This window comes from Odontomachus brunneus, unplaced genomic scaffold (genome assembly GCF_010583005.1).
Source record: "Odontomachus brunneus isolate Ranch 3 - 2012 unplaced genomic scaffold, Obru_v1 Obru_scaffold_105, whole genome shotgun sequence".
Classification (NCBI taxonomy): Eukaryota; Metazoa; Arthropoda; class Insecta; order Hymenoptera; family Formicidae; genus Odontomachus; species Odontomachus brunneus.
In genome coordinates, this window is record NW_022639555.1 from 564 (window position 1) to 23,857 (window position 23,294).

General features: G+C 34.1%; 3 protein-coding genes across 3 annotated transcripts in view; all 3 read right to left on the bottom strand.

The window, feature by feature from the left end:
* Window positions 1–368: 368 nt before the first annotated feature.
* LOC116849080 (odorant receptor 13a-like) lies at window positions 369–4,530 on the bottom strand (the record flags this gene model as incomplete). The annotated part of the gene is made up of 5 exons (XM_032825865.1): window positions 4,491–4,530; window positions 2,692–2,961; window positions 988–1,456; window positions 760–859; window positions 369–523 (listed from the first exon to the last, which is right to left on the bottom strand). Coding segments are annotated over exons 1-5 (1,019 nt in total), but the record flags the coding sequence as incomplete, so codon positions are not given.
* Window positions 4,531–9,003: 4,473 nt separating this feature from the next.
* On the bottom strand, window positions 9,004–16,467 carry LOC116849081 (odorant receptor 13a-like). The gene is made up of 5 exons (XM_032825866.1): window positions 15,184–16,467; window positions 10,926–11,195; window positions 9,621–10,089; window positions 9,402–9,501; window positions 9,004–9,162 (listed from the first exon to the last, which is right to left on the bottom strand). The coding sequence occupies exons 1-5, from the start codon at window positions 15,206–15,208 to the stop codon at window positions 9,004–9,006; spliced, it is 1,023 nt and encodes a 340-aa protein (XP_032681757.1). The 5' UTR covers window positions 15,209–16,467.
* A 163-nt stretch (window positions 16,468–16,630) lies between these two features.
* The window catches only part of LOC116849071, a 30,402-nt gene continuing 23,738 nt past the window's right edge, over window positions 16,631–23,294 (bottom strand). The window contains exon 5 of the mRNA XM_032825857.1: window positions 16,631–21,050. Within this exon, the coding sequence (XP_032681748.1) occupies window positions 20,861–21,050 (190 nt within the window). The 3' untranslated portion in view covers window positions 16,631–20,860. The remainder of the gene's footprint in view (window positions 21,051–23,294) is intronic.

Genomic DNA, 23,294 nt, shown 5'->3' on the forward strand with positions numbered 1-23,294 from the left:
TAATTTGGAAGATATTCGGATCCATAGACTAAAATGACTCACCCTGTATATTCATTTCCTTCCATTTTATTTTTTAGATATTAATAAAATAAATAAATATCAATAAAATAAATATGTTTATCATTATTATTATCGTTTTCATAACTATTACTATTATAGTGACAAATATTACTATTATAATAATTATTACGATTATTAATGTTATAATTATAATTATTATAATGAATATCATTATTATAACCATATTTTCATAATTATAACCATAATTATGATATTGACATTATAATTATCATAATAACGAATATGTATATATATATATATATATATATAAAAGTAATAAAATTATATGCTATTCATTTTCTGGTTACCCATTAAAGTTTATGTATCCTATTCTTTCACTTACCTGTATTACTAAAATTTCACCAACGGCACAATAAAGGCACATGTGCAAAAGAAAAGATACAGTCGCTACGGCAAACCAAACCAACTGCAAAACTGATAATTGGTCTTTCTGCTTAATAACCTAAGTAGTCATCAACACAAGTTGTAAAATCTTGAAATGCTATATCCTCTAAAATTTATCGTGTTAGAAAAACATTGTACACGAAGAAAATTGACGTGAAATTATTAAATAGTAATAGTGAATCAACAAATGCATTTTATTGCTTGTTTATATATGGTTGTTTTGAATTATCGAGAACTGTAGGATTCACAGTCCCTTTAATCAAATAATTTCGTGTACTATTATTTTTTACTTACATTAACTATGAGAAATCCTTGTAGACAAAATAGTATAGCAAAGTAAAGTAGTAGGCCAAGTAGCATTAAATTGAAGATATCGTCAATGATTTCGGTAGATCTGAAACAGCAATTGTTTCTCAGAGAAAAATGTAATTTTGTATCATATTTAAGTGCGCGATTGTGTATGTTTATGTGTTCAAATAGCTTCTGCTTGGATAGTTTTTCCTAACAATCTATTTTGAGTACCTGATTAAACGAATGTGATCTTGGACGTTATATTTCAAAACTTCATCGTAATTGCGGTACTTCTTCATATGTCTCAACCGCAAATGTAAATTTTCTAATTGACCGCATACGTGAAAAGCTAATAGTCCGAACAAATTGTCGATCGCAGAGTAAGACATACTACCTATGGACGATGCGAATGCTTGCGCCAATAGCGTGAGCTCAAACTGTGGACTCTTGGTCACATCGTGCAGGTAGTATGTTGGTATTGGGAAATGTTTTTCAAAATCGGTTAAATTAGTCACATATCTCTTTGTTATTTTGAAAAACGGTAAACCAAACAGACTGATCATTGCAACAAATACCATGAAAATTCCACACACAGCAATCGTTCGAGAAATTCTGGCGCATCTCAGCATAACGTTTCGCTCTTCTTCAATTTTTACCTTCACCCAATCTCCTTCAACCATATCAATTAGAAGGGCTAAAACTGTAACAAGGCAAATCCAGTAGGCAATCCAGTAGGCAAATTGGTAGCAGAGTGCGCACAGATTGGCAGCAAATTTGATAAGAATTCCATATTATAACTATAAACATTCATGTTCGCATTCAACTTGTGTTTAGTGTTTTGGCATTTTGACACAGTCTGCTAACATGCAATCGTTACGTTCAGCATATAAAACCCCAGTAAGCAAAAAATCATTTATACAACTTTGCTACAATGATATTGAAGAACCTGTAATATTGTCAAATATTTAGTGTTTAATATTGAATCAAATATCATTATAAACATACTTTGACTGCGATTTGGAAGTTTCAATAATGTTGAAATAGGGTTGCTATAACGTTTTAATCGGCAGTAATATTTTTAAGATGTTGCATTGATCTCAAATAATGAAAGTAACATTTGAAAAATATATTTTTTGTAACGTTTTTAAAACTTTAAACAACACACATTTAGAAAAATCATATCACAAAATAACATGTAAAAAATGTAAATGCAATATAATTAAAAAATGTCCAAAATGCACATGAAGTCAACGTTTCTAAACGTTAATTTAATATTCCTTGCTTACTGAGGCGCTTTATGCTGTGTTGCCAGCACAAAGCACTTTATATTCGTGAGATTTTGTACTAAACGGCACTTAGCGGTTTATGCTTTTCCAACATGTTTATTAAGCGGTCCAGCATGTTAACAGTATGCTAAAGAAAATGACGACTGCTTTATAAATATGTTGAAGAAGCGTAAACCACTAGTGTCGTTCAGCAGAAAATCTTCCAACGGTTGCATAGCTGCCGCCAACGTAGCAGAAAGCTTACTAAGCTACTTTTCTGCTGAACGCAACTAATCCAGCAGAATTGCAAATTGGAGCAGAAATCAGATTCTTTTGTAAAACAATGTGTGGTCGATTTCTGTTGTCAATTTGCCGTCAGATCGTTACAGGCTCTGCTCGGTTTCTGCCGCCAATCTGTTTGCCTGTTAGCAGGCTCTGTCATATTTCTGTAGTTTGACAACATAAGCAAATATATTAAATCCTGTGTTCAATTTGCTACCTTTGTGCTATGAAAAAGTTTGTAAGATCTTCTATTCAAAATTTGTTTGCGCAGGTTTGAATATCTGAGGAGTCGTTATTTTATTTATTTATAAATACTTTTGCGCGTCTTACAGATTCAAAAGGTTAGACGAGTTACTGATAAGAAAACACTGTGCTAAACATAATATACCTTCTTGTTTGTACCAAATAATGCAGATTTTCAAAACTGTCATTGACAGAGGTAGACTATATTGCATATTATCTATCATTAGTATCATGTTACCCCATACTCTTATCAATGATATTAAACTCGGTATTGTGACTACGAAAAGTAATGTGGTGAAACAGCACAGCCGTTGAAATTTGAGTTTTACAATTTGACGCGAGTCCCGGTTGTCTAGTGGCCATAAACCGACAATTTTTAACATACGTCGATTTAGATTGATCGCCCATTCGAAATCTGTCATTAGAAACTTAAGTTTTACTTTATGCTAAAAATTATAATTTTACACATAATATTTGCATGTAGAAACAAATAATCAACGAATGAGTTAAAAATGGGCTTCACCGGTGTACATATTAACTTTCCTAAATAAAAAAAGTTGTGAAAAATTGTTTTAATTATTAAGGCTCCTTGTACTTCGCCGCGACCATGTTGGATTTGTGACGTCAGAAGCGAGGGATGATAGATGACACGCTGACGAAAGTTTCGTGCTATTTCTAAATAAAAATAAATAGCACAAAATAGGACAAAATGCACCTGAGATTGGAGTATACATTGCGATATAAACGGTTCTGTTCCGTGCTATGCTATGAGTAGCATGAGTTAGATAAAGACGAACAGTGAATCTCTATTTAAATTATATCTCTAACCATTATATCTCTAATTAAATTGGGGAAACATGCTCAATACTCATTTGGCCGTACTGTATTAAAATTATTTGATAACCATATTACGAAATCTGATTTTGTACTAACAATTATTTTTATATGATAAGATAAAATCACATACTGTCTTCCAGCTCATCGTTCGAAAGAGGAGACGAGTAAGGCGAGATGCTTCGTAAATGATAACATCTCCGTGAAGCTCGTGCTTCCAGTTGCGATTATCGGCACGCCGATGTTGAAATAAGTATTGGTGAAACAGACAGTGATTCGTTCTTGTTTAACTCATATCAATCGTAGCACGGAACAGAACCTAATAGTATTTACCTCGTGCATACACTGGATAAATGCCAAAGTGCTCTAATTCCCTGGATTCTAATTCCCATCATTGTCAGCTAAGGCGCCACTGTCATCTCGATTCTATCATAAGACATATATGTAATACTTCTATATTGTTAGCAGAGCTTGAGAAAATATTATTGCGCAAACAATATTTCACTCTAAAGCAAAATAATTGCGAGTTATATGCATGCACTAAAATCGAGAATAGAAATGCGCAGAAACTCATCTTGGCGTGGTTTCTATGTTATTGGGTTATTTAATCAGAATGTGACAAGCTTTAGATTTTTGAGATGTAATTCTTTTTCTTTTGTTTTATAATATTCGGTGGAACTTCTATGAAATGGAGTTATTCATATATATTTTATGTATTATTCATATATCTTCTATGTAGGCTATACTTTACATGCTGTACATGCGCAGAGCGACCATATCGTCTCATTTCTTTCGTAAGCATGCTGCTTATTGGGAAGACTGTGCTAGCAATATAGATGTATTATATATATAATACAAGGAGCCTTATAATATATCAATAGAGTATACGAAGAACTGCTGCGTCATTATTTGAAACAAACAGTTATTATGTTCTTGCATAATTAGTTTTTTTGAGCGGGATATTTTGATATATATATTTGAGAAATATTTGCCGCACACTTGGATATTTATGTATAGAAAATTATGAAAATGTTTAATTATGTTACTATTCTTAAACAGAGAGATAACTGATCTAATTAATAAACGTAAACTGGTAGCAGAAAAGAGCACCGTTATATCCACTTGAACGATGCATGCTAAGAATTAAGAAAATACTGTCTCGCACTATTGAGAAAAAGTTGTCTCTATGCTATACTCTCAAAACAAAATTCTTGAAAGACTAAAGTTCATTGTATGTATGTGTGCGCGTCGTCATAAATATTTCAACAATCAGGGTAAACCTGACTAACACATAGGAGCGTGTCGTTTTGTCGACGCTTTTGGTAGCCAAAGGAATAATTGAATAAATTATAATCGCGTGAACGCACACAATGTATGATGTCCATCGTCAGAAACACCCATCACTTTTGATGTATCGTGTTTTTCCCTCTTTACTACCGCACATTTATAATTGCAGGATTGTAAGCATGCACGCAAAGAAGTTTTTATGTAACGATACGAAAAAAAACCGCTGAAATAAAGCGTGGAAAGCCTGCACCTGTCGGCATTTTTTACCTTGTTGAGAAGTTTGATTGTTGGAAGGAAGGTGAGCACTTTGACACTACATTATTAACGAGTCTTTAGTCGCAAGGTAACTTTTAGCGGACAGTTGAAACACAGCAGCATACCGAGAAAGACTCTCATGACATGATGCCGATGACTGTTTAGTGCTAATGTATCTTCGACTTGTAGAATGATAGTATGATAGACGCATTTGAACTCAGTGGAATTCTGCTACAAGTAAGATGTTTAAAGTTAGATGTTTTCCCGTAAAATGATTACAATGATTTCTTCCGTCAGCTCGTGAAATGATGTGTGAAACTAGAGTGAAAACCGAATTATATGATGTCGATGATTTTTACATTTATATGTTCATCACGTGCACGGTAAAGCACGTCTATTTTACGCGTATGTATTTATATTTACGATAATTTCTTCACGTAAGAGAAAGAGAGATGGAAAGGAAGAATAAAGTTTTAAAGGGCAATAGATTTTTTTTTATCCGATTTACACATACGCGACTATTTTGATGCCGTTATGCACTGAAATAGGGGATGCCAGAGCGGGCATTTTTCCGTCTGTGTGTATCTTTCATGTGCGTAAGTTATCTCGTTCTTATCTCGTGCATTTCTCTTGCCTATCAAAAATCACATGACGATCATTCGTCGTTATATGATGGCTACTAATTATCGCGCAACGACAAAATCAATTAAGGGACGTTTGATAATTATGAACACGTAGGTGAATACGCCGATATGATTTACAATATACAGCAACCGATAATCAATTATACTTTTTACTTTTTGTTAATATTCAAGTTGCAATTAAATTTTGGATATTTTTTTATTAGTTCTTATAGATAACATGTCTTTTTCAATATTTATCTATGCTGTTAAAAATGTACACTTACATTATAGCAATGTTGAGTTGAAGAATGTTATTTTAAAATCGGTTCCTAATATGTGTGAGACATTTAGGACGATATTTATAATTTTATAGATTTAATATTTTTTAAATTATAAATTTAATATTTTATAAATTTAGTTTTATAATTTTATATTTAAAAATTTAATATTTAAGATAGTCTTAAATATATATATTAATATATTATTAATATTAATTTTTATAAATTAATAATATATATTAATATATTATTAATATTAATTTTTATAAATTTAATATTTTATAAATTTAATTTTTTAATTTTATAATTATAAATTTTATATTTAAGATAGTCTTAAATTCACTTTCAAATGGAGTCGAAGACTATGAATATCGGCCTTGTATCGCGCCAGTTTGTCTTCGATTATCGACATTTAAGCAATAAAGAGCATGGTCAGATTAAGGATAAGTGACCGCTGTAGGATAGAAATGGAGAAATAAATGTATGAAGCGAAATGATGCTGTGACTCATGCTGTGCTAAAGAAGTATCAGATTTCTTTTATTTAAGTAAATCGTTTATTTATTCAAACACTATTTATTTAGACCAATGTTATAGCTAAACTTATCATTTTTTTATAGGAGACATCAGTACGTACTGAAGGAACGGATGCCAAAATGTTAAAAAGACGTAAATACAGTGTTTACTTCAAATTTTATAATCATATGTAATTTCAATATTATCGCAACTTTCAAATCAATGTCAACGTTTGTTCGTAAAAATGTTCTATACAACGTTAAAAACGACTTATTTGAAAACATATTGTTAAATAACGTTATAATAATATTAATATAATGTTTTTTTCTTTATTAGATAAGCTAATACCATAAACTATTGTTAAGAATATTCTGCGCGCTTATTATATTTTCAGATTGAACCATTAGTCATTATTTTTTTATAGCAACATCATCTTCTGTACTTTTTCTACGTTATGACAGTGTTTTCTTTTAAATTGCTCTTTCGAATGCACACGCATATTTTTCATACACTGTCAATGTGTGTGACCTAATGTTGTCATGTAGTTTTTTCACAAGTCAATTTTCTTCGCCAGTACACGGACATTTTCGTTCGAATTCCTGACTCAAATGATACAATTGGTTTCCAGTCCGCAGTAACTGTTTCACCTGAGCTAACAGCTTATAATAAAATGCCTTAATATTTCACCATATGCAGGGCAGAATTTTTTTCCGAAGCATTCAAGCTTTGCGATCGATGTTGATTGTGTCCGCTAGAATTTACAAGCACACTAAAATCACCGCTTTTGAACCACTTAAAACAAAATCTGTACACATTGTGTGATACAATACTTTTGCCGAAAAATGAATAAATCAATCTACACGGTTTTGCAGCATTTTTGCTTGTTGGAATTACAACGAAACGTTACAATGAGCCCGTAACAGTCACGTCTTCCACGACCGCGCCACCGTCAGCGCCGTGACAGCGCAATCGTGCGAACAGCTCTGAAAAGGAGCGTAAGCGACTAAAGCACGACAGCGCCAATTTCGGTCGGGCACGACCATAGATATAATATATCTAGACCGAGCGTTGTGGAGTGGAGGGAGGGACTTACGTAGAAAAGGATGGCCTAACATAAAAAGTTTTAGAATTTTAGAATGAATTTATTCTCTTATTAAAGGTTAGAATGAATTAATCCTCGCTTTTTTGCGGTTATTGTTGACATATAGCTATTCAAAATGGCATTTAATATGGCAAAGGGCCTCACATAACCTTAAAAAATATTTTTAAGTTTATGTGAGGCACTTTGTCATACTAAATGTCATTTTGAATAGCTACATATCAACAAAAACCGCAAAAGAGCGAGGATTAATTCATTCTAACCTTTAATAGGAGGATAAATTCATTCTAAAAGTTTCAAATGCTTAAAAAATTTTTGGATTATTCATTTGTACGTATTTATTTATCTAGTACGTTTCTCGTAGCTAGCGATATTAGTGGTATTAGCTGTAACTATAACTCGGGAAGAAAGAGACAACAGATTATACATCTGATCTCTTCCACCGCCGGAAGCCAGCCGAAACGTCGAGCGCACATGGATATGGCAGGTCACTTGAATGCGTTCCATCTCACGTTCCACGCACAGGAGCATGCTGTAAACGATTCCAAACTGGCATCACTCTCTTGACTGGCATCGCCAAAGTCAGGATAAGGTCAGTAAATAGATTTTTTTATACCTTACAACATTTTTATCTTAAAATTTTCTTATAAAATTTATATTTGCTGAAATATTTCGGTTTACTATATCCACACCATACCCATCCACGCACGCACGCACACACACAATACACACACAATACACACACACAAACACACATGCACAGAAGAGGTATAACTTCGATCGAGCAACCTTCGCGTGGTATATCTTGGCTAATGCTAATTCCGGCGGTAACGTTCAAGTTTCATTACTCAAAAAGTACTTAATGAAAAAATACATTGTCATAGTGATTTGGAAAGCTCTTGAAATAAGCTATAAGAATATGCAATAAAAAGGGGAAGCTACCATTTTAAAATGTAACCTTGAAATAACCTTGACAATAGCCGCCAAAATCAAAATCAAAGTCACGTTTAAATTTCCCTTTGAACTTAACAACTTTTGTTTGAAACCTCTTTTAAAATAAGTATTTCCCTCGTTTGTAAGTAGAGTATACAAGTGGTCTGAAACACTCGATATATATTCATTTCCTTCCATTTTATTTTTTAGATATTAATAAAATAAATAAATATCAGTAAAATAAATATGATTATTATCATTATTATTATCATTTCTATAACTATTACTATTGTAATGACAAACATTACTATTATTATAATTATCACGATTACTATCGACATAATTATAATTATTATAATGAATATCATTATTATAACCATATTTTCATAATTATAACTATAATATTTTATTATGATAATGACATTATGATTATCATAATAACGAATATGTGTATATATATATATATATATATATATATATATATATATAAAAGTAATAAAATTATATGCTACCCTTATAGAAATATACTAAGAATTATTGATAATTACTTATTTTCAGTATTAAAAATACTGGATAATAAGTAATTATCAATGATTCTTAGTATGATATTTCTATAAGGGTATTTACTTTCTGGTTACCCATTAAAGTTTATGTATCCTATTCTTTCACTTACCTGTATTACTAAAATTTCACCAACGGCACAATAAAGACACATGTGCAAAAGAAAAGATACAGTAGCTACGACAAACCAAACCAACTGCGAAACTGATAATTGGTCTTTCTGCTTAATAACCTAAATAGTCATCAACACAAGTTGTAAAATCTTGAAATGCTATATCCTCTAAAATTCATCGTGTCACATTAGAAAAACATTGTATACGAAGAAAATTGACAAAAAATTATTAAATAGTAACGTGAATCGATACGTGCATTTTATTGCTTGTTCATATATGGTTGTTTTGAATTATTGAGAACTGTAGGATTCACAGTATCTTTAATCGAATAATTTGCATACTATTATTTTTTACTTACATTAACTATGAGAAATCCTTGCAGACAAAATAGTATAGCAAAGTAAAGTAGTAGGCCAAGTAGCATTAAATTGAAGATATCATCAATGATTTTGATAGATCTGAAACAGCAATTGCTACTCAAAGAAAAATGTAATTTTGTATTATATTTAAGTACACGATTGTGTAGGTGCGAATAGTTTTGTTTGGATAGTTTTTCCTGACAATCTATTTTGAGTACCTGATTAAACGAATGTGATCTTGGACGTTATATTTCAAAACTTCATCGTAATTGCGGTACTTCTTCATATGTTTCAACCGCAAATGTAAATTTTCTAATTGACCGCACACGTGAAAAGCTAATAGTCCGAACAAGTTGTCGACTGCAGAGTAAGACATACTACCTATGGACGATGCGAATGCTTGCGCCAATAGCGTGAGCTCAAACTGTGGACTCTTGGTCACATCGTGCAGATAGTACGATGGTATTGGAAAATGTTTTTCAAAATCGGTTAAATTAGTTACACAACTCTTTGTTATTTTAAAAAACGGTAAACCATACAGACTGATTATTCCAAAAAATGCCATAAACATTCCACACACAGCAATCGTTCGAGCAATTCTGGCGCACTTCAGCATGATGTTTCGCTCTTCTTTCATTTTTACCTTCACCCAATCTTCTTCAACCATATCAATTAGGAGGCCTAAAACTGTAACAAGGAATGATAATCCAGTAGGCAAATTGGTAGCAGAGTGTGCACAGATTGGCAACAAATTTGATAAGAATTCCTTATTATAACCATAAACATTCATGTCCTCATTCAATTCGTGTTTTAGTGTTTTAGACACAGTCTGCTAACAAGCAATGGTTACATTCAGCACATAAAGCGCTTTATGCTATGCTGCCAGCACAAACCACTTTATTCGTGAGATTTTTTATTAAACGGCACTTAGCGGTTTACTCTTTTCCAACATGTTTATTAAGCGGTCCAGCATGTTAACAATATGCTAAAAAAAATGACGACTGCTTTATAAATATTTTGAAGAAGCGTAAACCACTAGTGTCGTTCAGCAGAAAATCTTCCAACGGTTGCATAGCTGCCGCCAACGTAGCAGAAAGCTTACTAAGCTATTTTTCTGCTGAACGTAACCAATCCAGCAGAATTGCAGATTGGCAACAGAAATCACACAGATTCTGTTGCAAAACAGTGTCTGGTCGATTTCTGTTGTCAATTTGCCGTCAGATCGTTACAGACTCTGCTTGGTTTCTGCCGTCAATCTGCTTGGATTGCCTGTTAGCAGGCTCTGTCATATTTCTAACGGTAGTTTGACAACATAACCAGATATATTAAATCCTATGTTCAATTTGCTGCCTTTCTGTTATAAAAAACAAATTTGTAACATCCTCTACACAAAATCTGTTTGCGCAGGTTTGACTATCTGAGAAGTCATTATTTTATTTATTTATAGATACTTTTGCGCGTCTTACAGATTCAAAAATTAGACGAGTTACTGATAAGAAAACACTGTGCTAAACATAACATACCTTCTTGTTTGTACCAAATAATGCAGATTTTCAAAACTATCATCGACAGAGGTAGACAATATTGCATATTATCTATCATTAGTATCATGTCACCCCATACTCTTATCAGTGATATTAAACTCGGTATCGCGACTACGAAAAGTATTATGATGAAACAGCACAGCCGTTGAAATTTGAGTTTTACAATTTGACGCGAGTCCCGGTTGTCTAGTGGCCACAAACCGACGACTTTTAACATAAATCGATTTAGATTGATCGCCCATTCGAAATCTGTCATTAGAAACTGAAGTTTCATTTTATGCTAAAAACTATAATTTTATTTATAATATTTCCAAACAAATATATCAACAAATGAATTACAAAATGGGCTTCACGGGTGTACTTGAACATATTAACTTTTCTAAATAAAAAAAATGTAAAAATAAAAAAATGTAAAAATTGAATTGTTTAGTTATTAAGGCTCCTTATACTTCGCGACCATGTTGGATTTGTGATGTCAGAAGCGAGGGATGACTTGCTGACAAAAGTTTCGTGCTTTTTTTAAATGAAAATAAAGACGAACGAAAAAGCATCTGTGATCGTTTGAGCACACTTGTAAAATTTGCCAAAAGCTATTCCTTTCCCTTGACGGTCAGGAGACCGTAAATATTCATATGATAAATGTGAAATGAGGCATGTTTATGGATGACAATACATGATTGAATAGCTGATGATGGAAAATCAGTTTTCATATGTTATATTTCGTGCTGAACTTGATAGCTTCGGAAAATTCAGATTTCACAAACACCCTAGATAGCACAGAGATCAATAGAAAGTCATAGAAAATTCATTTTAAAGAATATCTAAAGAATTAGAAAAATGAATATTTGGAAAATTATTGACAAATTAATTACAATCAATTCGTCTTGAAGCATTCCTGGAATGTTCATTATAACGAATATTTCGTGATTAAATATTTTGAATACTATGAGAATTTTTGAGGACGTAATTGTAGAATTGCAAATGCTTTATTATTACAATTATTTCCTGTAACTGCGCTCAACAAATGCTTTCAATGTTTTGTACCAGCAAACACCGAGTAACAGTTGCATAACTGTTAGTTATAATAATAGCAATATTACACGTATACTAGATTTGGTTTGAGCCGCGTGGATTCATCTTTGTTTGATTCCGACGTTTCGCAAACATTTCAGTCCGCTTTATCAGGGAGGAATCGGGTTGTTCCTCCCTGATGAAGCGGACTGAAATGTTCGCGAAACGTCGGAATCAAACAAAGATGAATTCACGCGGCTCAAACCCGGAAACCAAATCTAATATACATGGACACGGCGAAAGCCTAAAAAAAAATCAAATTACACGTATACATAACTGTTAGTTATGTATACATGTAATATTGCTATTATATAAGCGTATATAAGTATACATTATAAGCATAAATCCTAAGGGTATCGTCATTAGGATGATTATCTGCTGTGTGCATCTTGGTCAAGCAATGCCGACCGTGACTAAGAGACAGATACATAGTGATCGGCCGACCATCGCTTAGGATTGAAACTATGGAAAGACACAAACGTATGAAGTATTCGTAAACTACAGCACCAATATTTTTTTATCAAATATTAATGTTTTTAGACTATTTTAATATTTACAAATGTGACTGGAAAATTATAATATTGGTGTAATGTTGCTATTAGATGATATTTGTTGGGTATTTTTTTATAGTCCTCTGTTTGTTCTTAAGCAGTAGTCTATATAAATACTTCGAGAAATTCTCAGGAATTCCAATTGTGATGTATGTAATTTCTTGAATTATTCTTATAATATTCTTCTACGAATTCTTAGAGAACTGTAATTCAGGTAAAGAAAAAACTTCAGAAATACTTTAAAAATTCGTTGTCTGAAATGTTACATATCACTGCTTACCGAGATGAATATTAACAAAATGGCACGCAACATAAAATTTCGTATCAATATGTCACTTTTCCATGCCTTTAGTTCAGCCTTTTGCAGCCTTGTGGTGTTACATGCGAATATTTGACGTTGCAGTAAACGCGGTGGTTCTGTTCCGTGCTATGCTATGAGTAGCATGAGTTAGACAAAGAGGGACAGCGAATCTCTATTTCAAATCCTTATTTCTCTAATCGAATTGGGAAAATATGTTCAATACTCATTTGACCGCACTCTATTAAAAATTTTTAATAGCTAAATCACGAAATTTGATTTTGCACTAACAATTATTTTTATATGATAAGATGAAATCATGTAGTTTCAGCGAATATCAAGATATTTTTATCCAATCAAGAATATCTAATATACGTTATCAGCGCGCGACCAGTGTATCATCATTGAATAGAGATAACTAGAATAACGATCAAAATAACAATTAAATTCGTTACTGTTACTGTAAAAATGTAATGACGTTATCATTACCATTACAAACAAAGAAAAGTAACAATCGTTATTAAAAAAATAACAGTAACAATAACGGCATTATAAGTAACGCGTTACTTCCCAACTCTGTTTATTTCAAATAGCATAGCTTGCATCGGGTGGTAAGCATAGCATAATTTTGCATATTGTGACAGACAAAAAATATAGACAAATTTTATCAGAATTGCACAGTTAAGCTATATGTGACATCTTTTTTAAGAGCAAAAATAAGGAAATACTAAGTTTATTCGCGCGTAAATCGTACGTTATCGATGGCATCCCAGACAGCATAAATGTCCAAAATCGAGTTATAAGACGTCTTTAGGATGTCTTTAAGACAATAACTTATAAACTTGTCTTAAAGATATCTTAAAGATGTTTTAAATTAACGTTTTAACGTTTTATGACCCGATTTTGGACATTGTGCTGTTTGGAATGTTTTATTATTTTATCAATAGTATTTTATTGTTATTATTTTACTATTGTACAATATATAAACACGTGTACAAGTATTACATACAAATTGTACACATGTACGCGTACGTGTTTATAAACTTGCTCAAATTAATAAGGAATTATCACTCGCTGACCTCGATACGTTATTACCACCAGTCATCAAAGTCTCGAAGTACTTTTCTGCTGGGTTTGCGCATCGTTCGAAAGAGAAAACGAGTGAGACGAGATGTTTCGTAAATGTCTCGTACCTACAGTCGCAATTATCGGCATGCCAGTGGTGAGACAAGAAGAAACAGAAATTCATTCATGTCTAACTCATATCAATCGTAGCACGGAACAGAACCTAATAGTATTTACCTCGTGCATACGCTGGATAAGATTCTAATTCCCACCATTGACAGCTATGGCGCCACTGTCATCTCGGTTCCGTCACAAGGCATATATGTAATACTCCTATATTGCGACCAGAGTTCCAGAAAATATTACGGACGATACCTCACTATAGAGCAGAATAATTGTGCGTTGTGTGCATACGCTAAAATCGAGAATAGAAATATGCAGAAACTCAACTTGTGATTTTTATGTTGTGCCATTTAATTAGAATATGACAAGCTTTATTTTTTTGAGTTATGGTTTTTTCTCCTGTTTTATAATATTCGATGGAACTTCTATGAAATGGAGTTACTCATATATCGTAGGCTATACTGTACATGCGCAAAACGGCCAAATCATCTCATTTTATCCGTGAACATGCTGCTTATTAAAAAGACTGTGTTTATAATATAGGAGTATATATATATATATATATATATATATATATATATATATACATATATATATATATATATCTATATATATATATACATACATACATACATACATATATATATATACATACACACATATATATGTATATATATACACACACACACACACACACACACACACATATTTGTTATTATGATAATCATAATGTCATTATCATAATAAAATATTATGGTTATAATTATGAAAATATGGTTATAATAATGATATTCATTATAATAATTATATATATATATATATATATATATATATATATATATATATATATATATATATATATAGTACAAGGAGCCTTAATATATCAATAGAATATACAAAGAACTGCCGTGTTTTTGAAACAATTGTTTGAAACAAACAGCTATTATGTTCTTTCATAATTAGTTTTTCTGAGCGGGGTATTTTGATAAATCTATTTGAGAAATCCTTGCCGCACATTTGGATATTTATGTACAGAAAATTATGAAAAATCTTAATTATATTAATACTCTTATATAAACAGATAACTGATCTGAGTAAAAAAACGTAAACCGGTAGCAGAAAAGAGCACCGTTATATCCACTTGAACGATGCATGCTAAGAATTAAAAGAATACTGTCTCGCACTATCGAGGAAAAGTCGTCTGTATTCGTTACATATTCTCTCAAAACAAAATTTTCAAAAGACTAAAGTTCATTGTATGTATGTGTGCGCATCGTCATAAATATTTCAGCAATCAGAATAAATGACGAACACATGGGAGCGTATCGTTTTGTTAACGCTTTTGTAAAAGGAGTAAGCGAATAAATTATGATCGTGTAAACGTGCACAATGTATTGTCCATCGTCAGAAACACCCATCACTTTCGATGTATCGTGTTTTTCCCTCCTTACTACCGCATATTTATAATTGCAGAATTGTCAGCATGCATGCAAAGAATTTTTTATGACGATACGAGAGACCGCTGAAATAAAGGCGTGGGAAGCCTGCAGCTGTCGACATTTTTTATCTTGTTGAGAAGTTTGATGATTGGAAAGAAGGATTGCCATCGAGTGAGCACTTTGGTATTGCATTATTAACGAGTCGCATGGTAACTTTTAGCGGACAGTTGCAACAGAGTAGTATACGGAGAAAGACATGGATGACACGATGCCGATGACTGTTTAGTGCTAATGTGTCTTTGACTTGCACAATAAGTGTATGATGGACGTACTTAAACTCAGTGGAATTCTGCTACAAGTGAGATGTTTAAGGTGAAATGTTTTCCTGTGAAATAATGGTTTTATAGTGATTTCTTCTGTCAGCTCGTGAGATGATGTGTGAAACTTAAGTGAAAACCGAATTACATAGTGTCGATCATTTTTGACATTTATGTGTCCATCGCATGCACGCTATCCATGTCTATTTTACGCGCTTGTATTTATATTTACGATAATTTTTTCGCGTAAGAAAGAGAGAAAGAGAGAGAGAGAGGAAGAGTAAGAGAGAGAAGAGGAGAAGAGAGAGAAGGAAAAGGGCAATAAAGTTTCTCTTTATCCTATTTACACATACGCGACTATTTCGATACCGTTATGCACTGAAAATAGAGGATGCCAGAGCGGGCGTCTTTCCGCCTGTGTATGTCTTTCAACAGCGCCAGGAATCTCGTTCGTTGCGCCGTGCATTTCTCTCGCCTATCACAAATCACATGACGATCATTGCGCGTTATATGGTGGCTACTAGTTATCGCGCAACGGCAAAATCAATTAAGGGACGTGTGATAATTACGAACACGCAGGCGAGAGGAATACGTCGACATGATTTACAATGTACAGCAACCGATAATTAATTATACGATAATCATTTTGCGGGCGTGCATGCATGTATGCTGTATAAAGTGCCGTTGAGTTCATACCTGTCGGACAAAGTAGACATCAGTGCGAATATCAGTTATCTACAATAAAATTAATTGTGAAACTCATATTAATTAGGAATGCGCGAAGGTAATTGGAAGGAGAAAAGAAACGTGTTTACTCGACTCTTATACACAATGTTTTATAATCTAATAATAAATTATAAATACGCCTGAATGCATGTTACAACTATAAATACAAATGCGGAAGTATCCATTTAACGCCTAACGTTTATATGCTTGAAATCGCCTTTCCTCTCTTTCGAAACGAGAATCCAGGCGATCGTCCAACGTTTAAGCATATATTAATAATTATTATCTGAAATTTGTCTCACGTGAAATGCTCAGATTTTCATTCAGAATTAAATCCAAGTTTTTAATTAAATACATTATTGCACTCTAACGGCATCTGCTGGAAATTACTTTATTTATTATAAAACTGATGAAACGTAATAATGAACGGCAGGCGGAAAACGTATGTGTACATATAAACGATTTTCTGCTTTTATTCCGTCTGAAAATTACATATTGTGACAATCGCATTGTTCTAATGTGCTTAAGATAAATTCATTAATTTTTATATTCAATGTACATTCTCAATATATTTGTATTGATAATGCAATGTCATTCAGTTGTTATTCCTAACCTTCTTAATGATACGAAAAGTTTTAGTTTCCCAAGACATGCAATAATACCCAGGAAAAGCTAACAAAAGAATATTCTGTGAATTAAAAATATTCTGTGTATTAAAAATACCGTTATATGTTCATAGTATGTTCGAATAATTCAATTGTAAATGTTCTGTGAATCTACATAGAGTATTTACAGAAGGTTAATTAAGTAAATTATTAATTTTAATTTTAAAATTATAAAAAAATAATTTAAATATTTTATTACGTAGATACGTTACATTACTAAGTTAAATAAATACATATTGCTATTTGGAACATTTGGAAAATTGTTCAGTTACTTAGATGCATTGTACATATGCAATAAATAAACTTTACGAATGATTTAAGAGCGTATTTTTCTATTATAAATTGATGAATCTCTCTCTCTCTCTCTCTTTCTCTCTCTCTCTCTCTTCTGCAAGAGTATTGTACGTGTATTCACAGAATATTTTGTGCTGTCTAGGTATGGATTATTACAAAAGTAAATTTAATCAACATCCAAAGTAATACGTGGAAAAAATAGGATAAATTTTTTACTATTCTTTTCTGTTGTCTATTATGTTTAGTTACTATTTTACTGTTTATTATGTTTTTTTGCCGTATAAGGGATATGCATGATATATTGTAATAAACAATTGTAGTTTTTTAATGTATGAAATAATTTGTCTAATAATTACAAACAATTTTTTTCAAGAATAAACATAGTTTTACTCTTTATTGATTTATTTATTGTATGAATTTGTTAATGATTCTTGAAGTTTCTCTGTAAGATCCATATTGCCAATGATTTCTTTTTGATTTCTTGATTTTCTCACTTTTTGCTTTTTTGTTAATATTCAAGTTGCAATTAAATTTTGGACATTTTTGTCATTGAAGATATCATGTCTCTCTCAATATTTATCTATGCTATTAGAAATAAGTATATGCATACATTATAGCAGTATTGAATTGAAAATAGTTATTTTAAAATCGGTTCCCAATATATGTGAGACATTTAGGACGATATTCATAGTCAAATTAATATTTAAGGTCGTCTTAAGTTCACTTTTAGATGCTATTCGGATCGTTTTATTAGCAACGGAGACTATGAATATCGGCCTTGTATCTATAATCGCAATTCAAGTGAAAAACTCTCATTTAACCCTGAATTAAAATCTGAGTATCTTATTAGTGAGACTAATTTGCCTAATAACTATTAATACAGCTGTCGTTGCGGGGGAAGCGAAGAAACGAAGGTCGGATTCTTTTTCCATCAAGATACGTCTCGTTACGTCACTCTGCGGTGCTCCACCTGTCTATGCGGAATGCTGTGTGGAAATGCGACGGATCCCTCTTCTTCGTTCGATCTGGCGATCTCGTAGTACAGAATCATATTCGTACAGAACGCAATCCCGAGCGTTCGTCCGCGTCGACTTTCGGCTGCCGCGGCGGCGAGACGCATCTCGCCACCGTGAGATGACGAGCAGATGAGAAGCAGCGAGTCCGTGGACGCGAGGGGAATCCCGCAAAGCGGCTAACGGTACATCACGCTCATCGGAATTCATGGTGCGCTCTATTCTCGACGTATCTACGGGCCGTATGTATATACGTACGTATGTAAGTCCGTTCCGATGCAGGTTCGCTACAAGGTCCGGTTTCTGTGGAGCGCGCAAGCAGGGCAGTGGCGTATCGCAGGGGAGTCTCGCGTGTAACATAAACGGGACAGGAAACGCACGTCTGCCTTTGCCCCCGTCGTCCTGGTGATCTTGACCCTTTCTCTATTTCTCTCTTTCTCCCTCCCTCCCTCTTTCTCTAGGTCAGTAGCAGCCTGAAGCCGCTGCCGTATCGATGGCGGCGACGACGACCATGATGATATGACGGGGCAGACGGAGAATACTCACCGCCGGTACTGCCGCGGTCAACACTGAAGACGAAAAGATGACGAGGAATTCCTCGGACATCTTAATCCTTCAGATGTCTTGCAAGCGTCTCTCGGACTCTCGTGTTATTCTATGCCTTCTATGTTGACGGGGAAACATCGCATTCACATTGCCTTCCGAGTAAAATCGCGCGCCGCTACTCCGTTCCTTCGCATTCACCCGTTTCTATGAGGCGCGTGATACGAATTCCGGTTCCGTCGATATCGTCGAGTGACGTGGAAAAATCTGTCAGAGCGCTGTCGCTGATAGGCTGATAGAACAATATTGAAGTAATTATGTCGTAGAGATAAGAGTTAATACAGCGACGATCGCCCGTCCGAATAGGTCGCCAACAATCCGCCACGTTCACAGGATTCCGCAGGACGCGATTGTCTTATTGCGACGTAATAGCGCTCGCGCGCGTTTCCAGGCACGTGATATAACTTTACGACGATGATAGTGCCCGAGGGAGCCCGTGGACGATCTTGCCGGTGGACACGAGGCTCACCTAAGGCGCTATTGCACCTGCACGAAACCGGCTCGAGGCGAGTCTAGCGAACTCAATCGAATTGCGAGACCGGATTCCGCGAAACGGCCGCGATCACTGCCCCGATTTGTTTTTTCATGCCAGCGGAATATGTCCCGCCGAGGCTTTTGGCACGAGAAAAGGAAAGAAGAGAAATGTAGGCAGGGAAGAGAGAACGCTCGGGAGGAGAGACGCTCGAGTTGTATTTGCGCTACGACGCTGCCAGAGCTGGTTTCGACGGAAAACAGATGTATCGCAGCTCGGTAGTTCGAGTATCGCCATTTGTTTTCGGGAATATAAATTGCTACGATCGAGGAGTTCGGAGCGGGAGCAGGCTGGCTCCGTGAAAGTTGTAAAATTCGCTTCGAATACGAAGCCGTATTGTACCTCATGCGGATCTTTTGTGCATGTAAAGGCAAATAATTGAGACACTAGTGATAAAAAAATAATAATAAAAAATAAATAAATATAAAATTAGCCCCAAACCTAGCAAACACCAACTGATGGCAATCTTACAGCAATGTTATAATTTCCCACTCAACAATGTAAGTGCAATGTAACCTGCATTGCATAGTTGGTTACAAAACAGTTTAGAAACAATGAAAATGGGAGTTCACTGTACTATCAAAATTGAGAGCCATTACCTATGAGACTAATTATATAATAATATAATTATATTAATAATTATTGAGCAATTTCGTCGATACTTAAACAGCATAAACGTCTAAAGTACGTCTCAGAGACATCCTGGAGACATTTAAACAAGTAGGGTATCTCTCAGACGTCTCTAAGATATCTTTTAGACATTTATCCTAATTTATTTATGGATAATGATACCTAATTTTGACAGTTTGGTCAAATCCCAACTTCACTATATGTGTGAACCGTTGTAACTGTGTAACTAAGTGTACATAACAGTTGGATCGTTGAGTGCGAAATTATAGCATTGATGTGACATTGCTGTTAGCCTGTGTTTACCGGGAAGAGAGTAAGTACGGCTCGAGTAGGATAAACGGACAGACTGATTCGGCTCACTCATCGGGTGTACCAGTCCAGAAGCACTCTCGGAGAGTACTCTTTGCGTAGCGTGCGTCGGAGTCCTCGAGGACACTGGCGTTGGGAGTCGTTTCTGCCGAAGGACGTCCGAGGAAGCACGCGGTTTCGCAACGAGTCCTTTCGTCCCGCGAAGAGAGAGAGAGGCCAGGAGACGAAATCCGAGATACCGAGACGCTCGGGATCTCTTGCGATCCTACGCGATCTGGTTAAAAGCTCGGGACGGTCGGCGGGTCGGCGGACGCACTCGCCGAATTTCTCGGTTTGCAGACGCAACCGCTCTCCACCAGCACGTAATCCTGCCCGGTCAAGGTCACTGGACCAAGGGGAATCACCAGAAACAGGTATGGTACGTAGGTCTGCGTGCATTCACCGTGGACCACGTCGCATTCCTTCGATCTGAAACAGCGACCGATGAGGGAGACTCTGCTGGGTTCATTCACCGGAGCAGGTAGCTGTTTACGAGCTACGTTCGCGCTAACTATTCTCCGGCAAGGTTGCGAGTAATTAATTACTATTTTAATTAAGCGTCGTCTTCAATTCACGATTAGTATGAGCGAATCTAATTAAAACCTGTTTAATTGTCAATTGATTTTAACAAATTCAATAGAAGAGTGTTTGTTTGACGATTGATTTCGACGAATTCAATGAAACACCGTTCAATTCGTGATTTATTTGAATGTGGGGAGTCAAAGATAGTTTAAGGATTGAACCTGCCAAAATTTATAATGAAAGACCGTATACAAATTTCATAATTATTGATTTTTATTGGAAAATAGTGATGGGGATAGTTTATGATTTATAGTAATATTCAAGATATTCACATATTTAAATACTTATTAAATCACAATAAAATATTAATAAGAATGCACAAATAAAATATTAATAAGAAAAATAAAAAACCAACTATATGTAAAAACTAAAATAATGAAATATTTCTTATATTTGCAATATTGTGTTGCAAAACAGGGTGTTGCATCAAAAAGTAGTATAAGGGATAAAACAATTTGCAACACTTTCATTTTTTAATAGCAAAAATTAATGTAATCTATGCAACACTGCATATATACATCTCAACTTTGTCTCAAATTAATTCTTATTACTTAGATAAAATAAATGTTAAAGAACATAATATTGCCCGATAAATAGTAGTTCTATGAGTGATCCTGATGCGCCTCTGAAAGTACAGTATTGAGGTCTTACAACATTAATTAACGATTGATATAAGTAAATTCAATCGAAAATTGTCTGTTAATGATTGATATGACCGGAATTTCAATCAAAAGTCATTCAATAACGATTGCTGAGACCATTTTGAAAATAAGAGTCGTTCTAAGATAAGTACAGCGCACGAGAAAGTTGTAAATTAAACACGGGAAAAAATTGGTTGAATCTATTTGAATTCAAAATGCATTAACTAAACTCTTTGGTTAATGAACGGTTAAGATAACCAGATATTTTTACATGCGTTCTAGTTAAAATAACTAGACAAGAGTTTTGATTACATGGACAATAAAAATAAAATTATACTTATATTTCTTACTAGAAAGTATATTATTTTTTAACTGAACGTTGTTTCTTAAGGTGTTAGTATATAACAGTTGTATGACAGTAATATGACAGTTATACGATTGTCTTATTTGAAATTAGCCATTTAATTGATTCGATGTTATATCGTGTTTGAAGAATTCGTCTAGAAATATTCGTGTTTTAAGAATTCGTCTTATCCTAGAATTCGAACCCGAGACCTCTGGATTGTGAGTAGTTCGTCTTACGTGGTATACCATTTCTCTAATTAATAGATTTGTTATATATTATCTGCCTGTATTGTAACTAATATTGAATACCAGAATCTTTGATTATAATAATCAGAAATGATCTGTTTAGTTCTATCAACAGTCGTTTAACCAAACACGTTACGTTAATTCGATCGTGCTTTTTTTCCCGTTTAGTCGACCAGACTTGAAAGTTATTGCATACAAACCAAATTCTTACTAGTATTACACCTAAGTAAATATTCTGGTTACATACTAGAATATCTCGTTAAAGTAACCAGGAATTCTGTTTGTTTCCACTAGAATTGCTTTAACTAAACATATCACGTCAGTTCAACCAGGTTTCTATTTTCCGCGAGTGAAAAAGAAAAAAGGAAAGGAAAAAATTTGACGAATTTACAAAATGTCATAAGTGGTCTGTTCTTTTCAGCTGCACCATAGGCAACCTGTTCTACTTGGGACCTACCCTCAACTAAGTTACAAAATCATTTGGTCTGTTCTTTTCAGCAGTGCAGCTGAATTCACTATTATGTACCATAAAGCAAAACATTTTCTGAAAGGAGCATGGTAGCTCATTGGTTAGAGCACAAAACCCGAGTTCTCGAGTCCCGACCTTAGCAAACCGCGCTTTAGATATTTTTCTCTCTCTGGAACGAAAAAAATGTAGGTCCCGAACACGAACGGCGTCCCGTCGCCACCTAGTACGCTCTACTCCTTCTATTTGGTTGAATACTGGTGGCATTTGAGGATAAGTTTTCTTTAAACAATATCTAACAGTCAGATTGATTTAGGTTAGATTCCTAGATTAGATTTTAGGTGGAAATTCCTCTAGCATTAAGAGGATTGCAATTTTAAATCCAGTGTGTCA

Coding starts and splice junctions, on each gene's coding strand:
- LOC116849081 (XM_032825866.1), bottom strand. CDS start 15,208: ATGCATCGTTCAAGTGGATATAACG. Junction 11,196..15,183: donor TCGTTCAAGTGGATATAACG/GTGCTCTTTTCT, acceptor TTCTAATGACAG/ATTTCGAATGGGCGATCAAT. Junction 10,090..10,925: donor TATTTGGTACAAACAAGAAG/GTATGTTATGTT, acceptor TCCTTGTTACAG/TTTTAGGCCTCCTAATTGAT.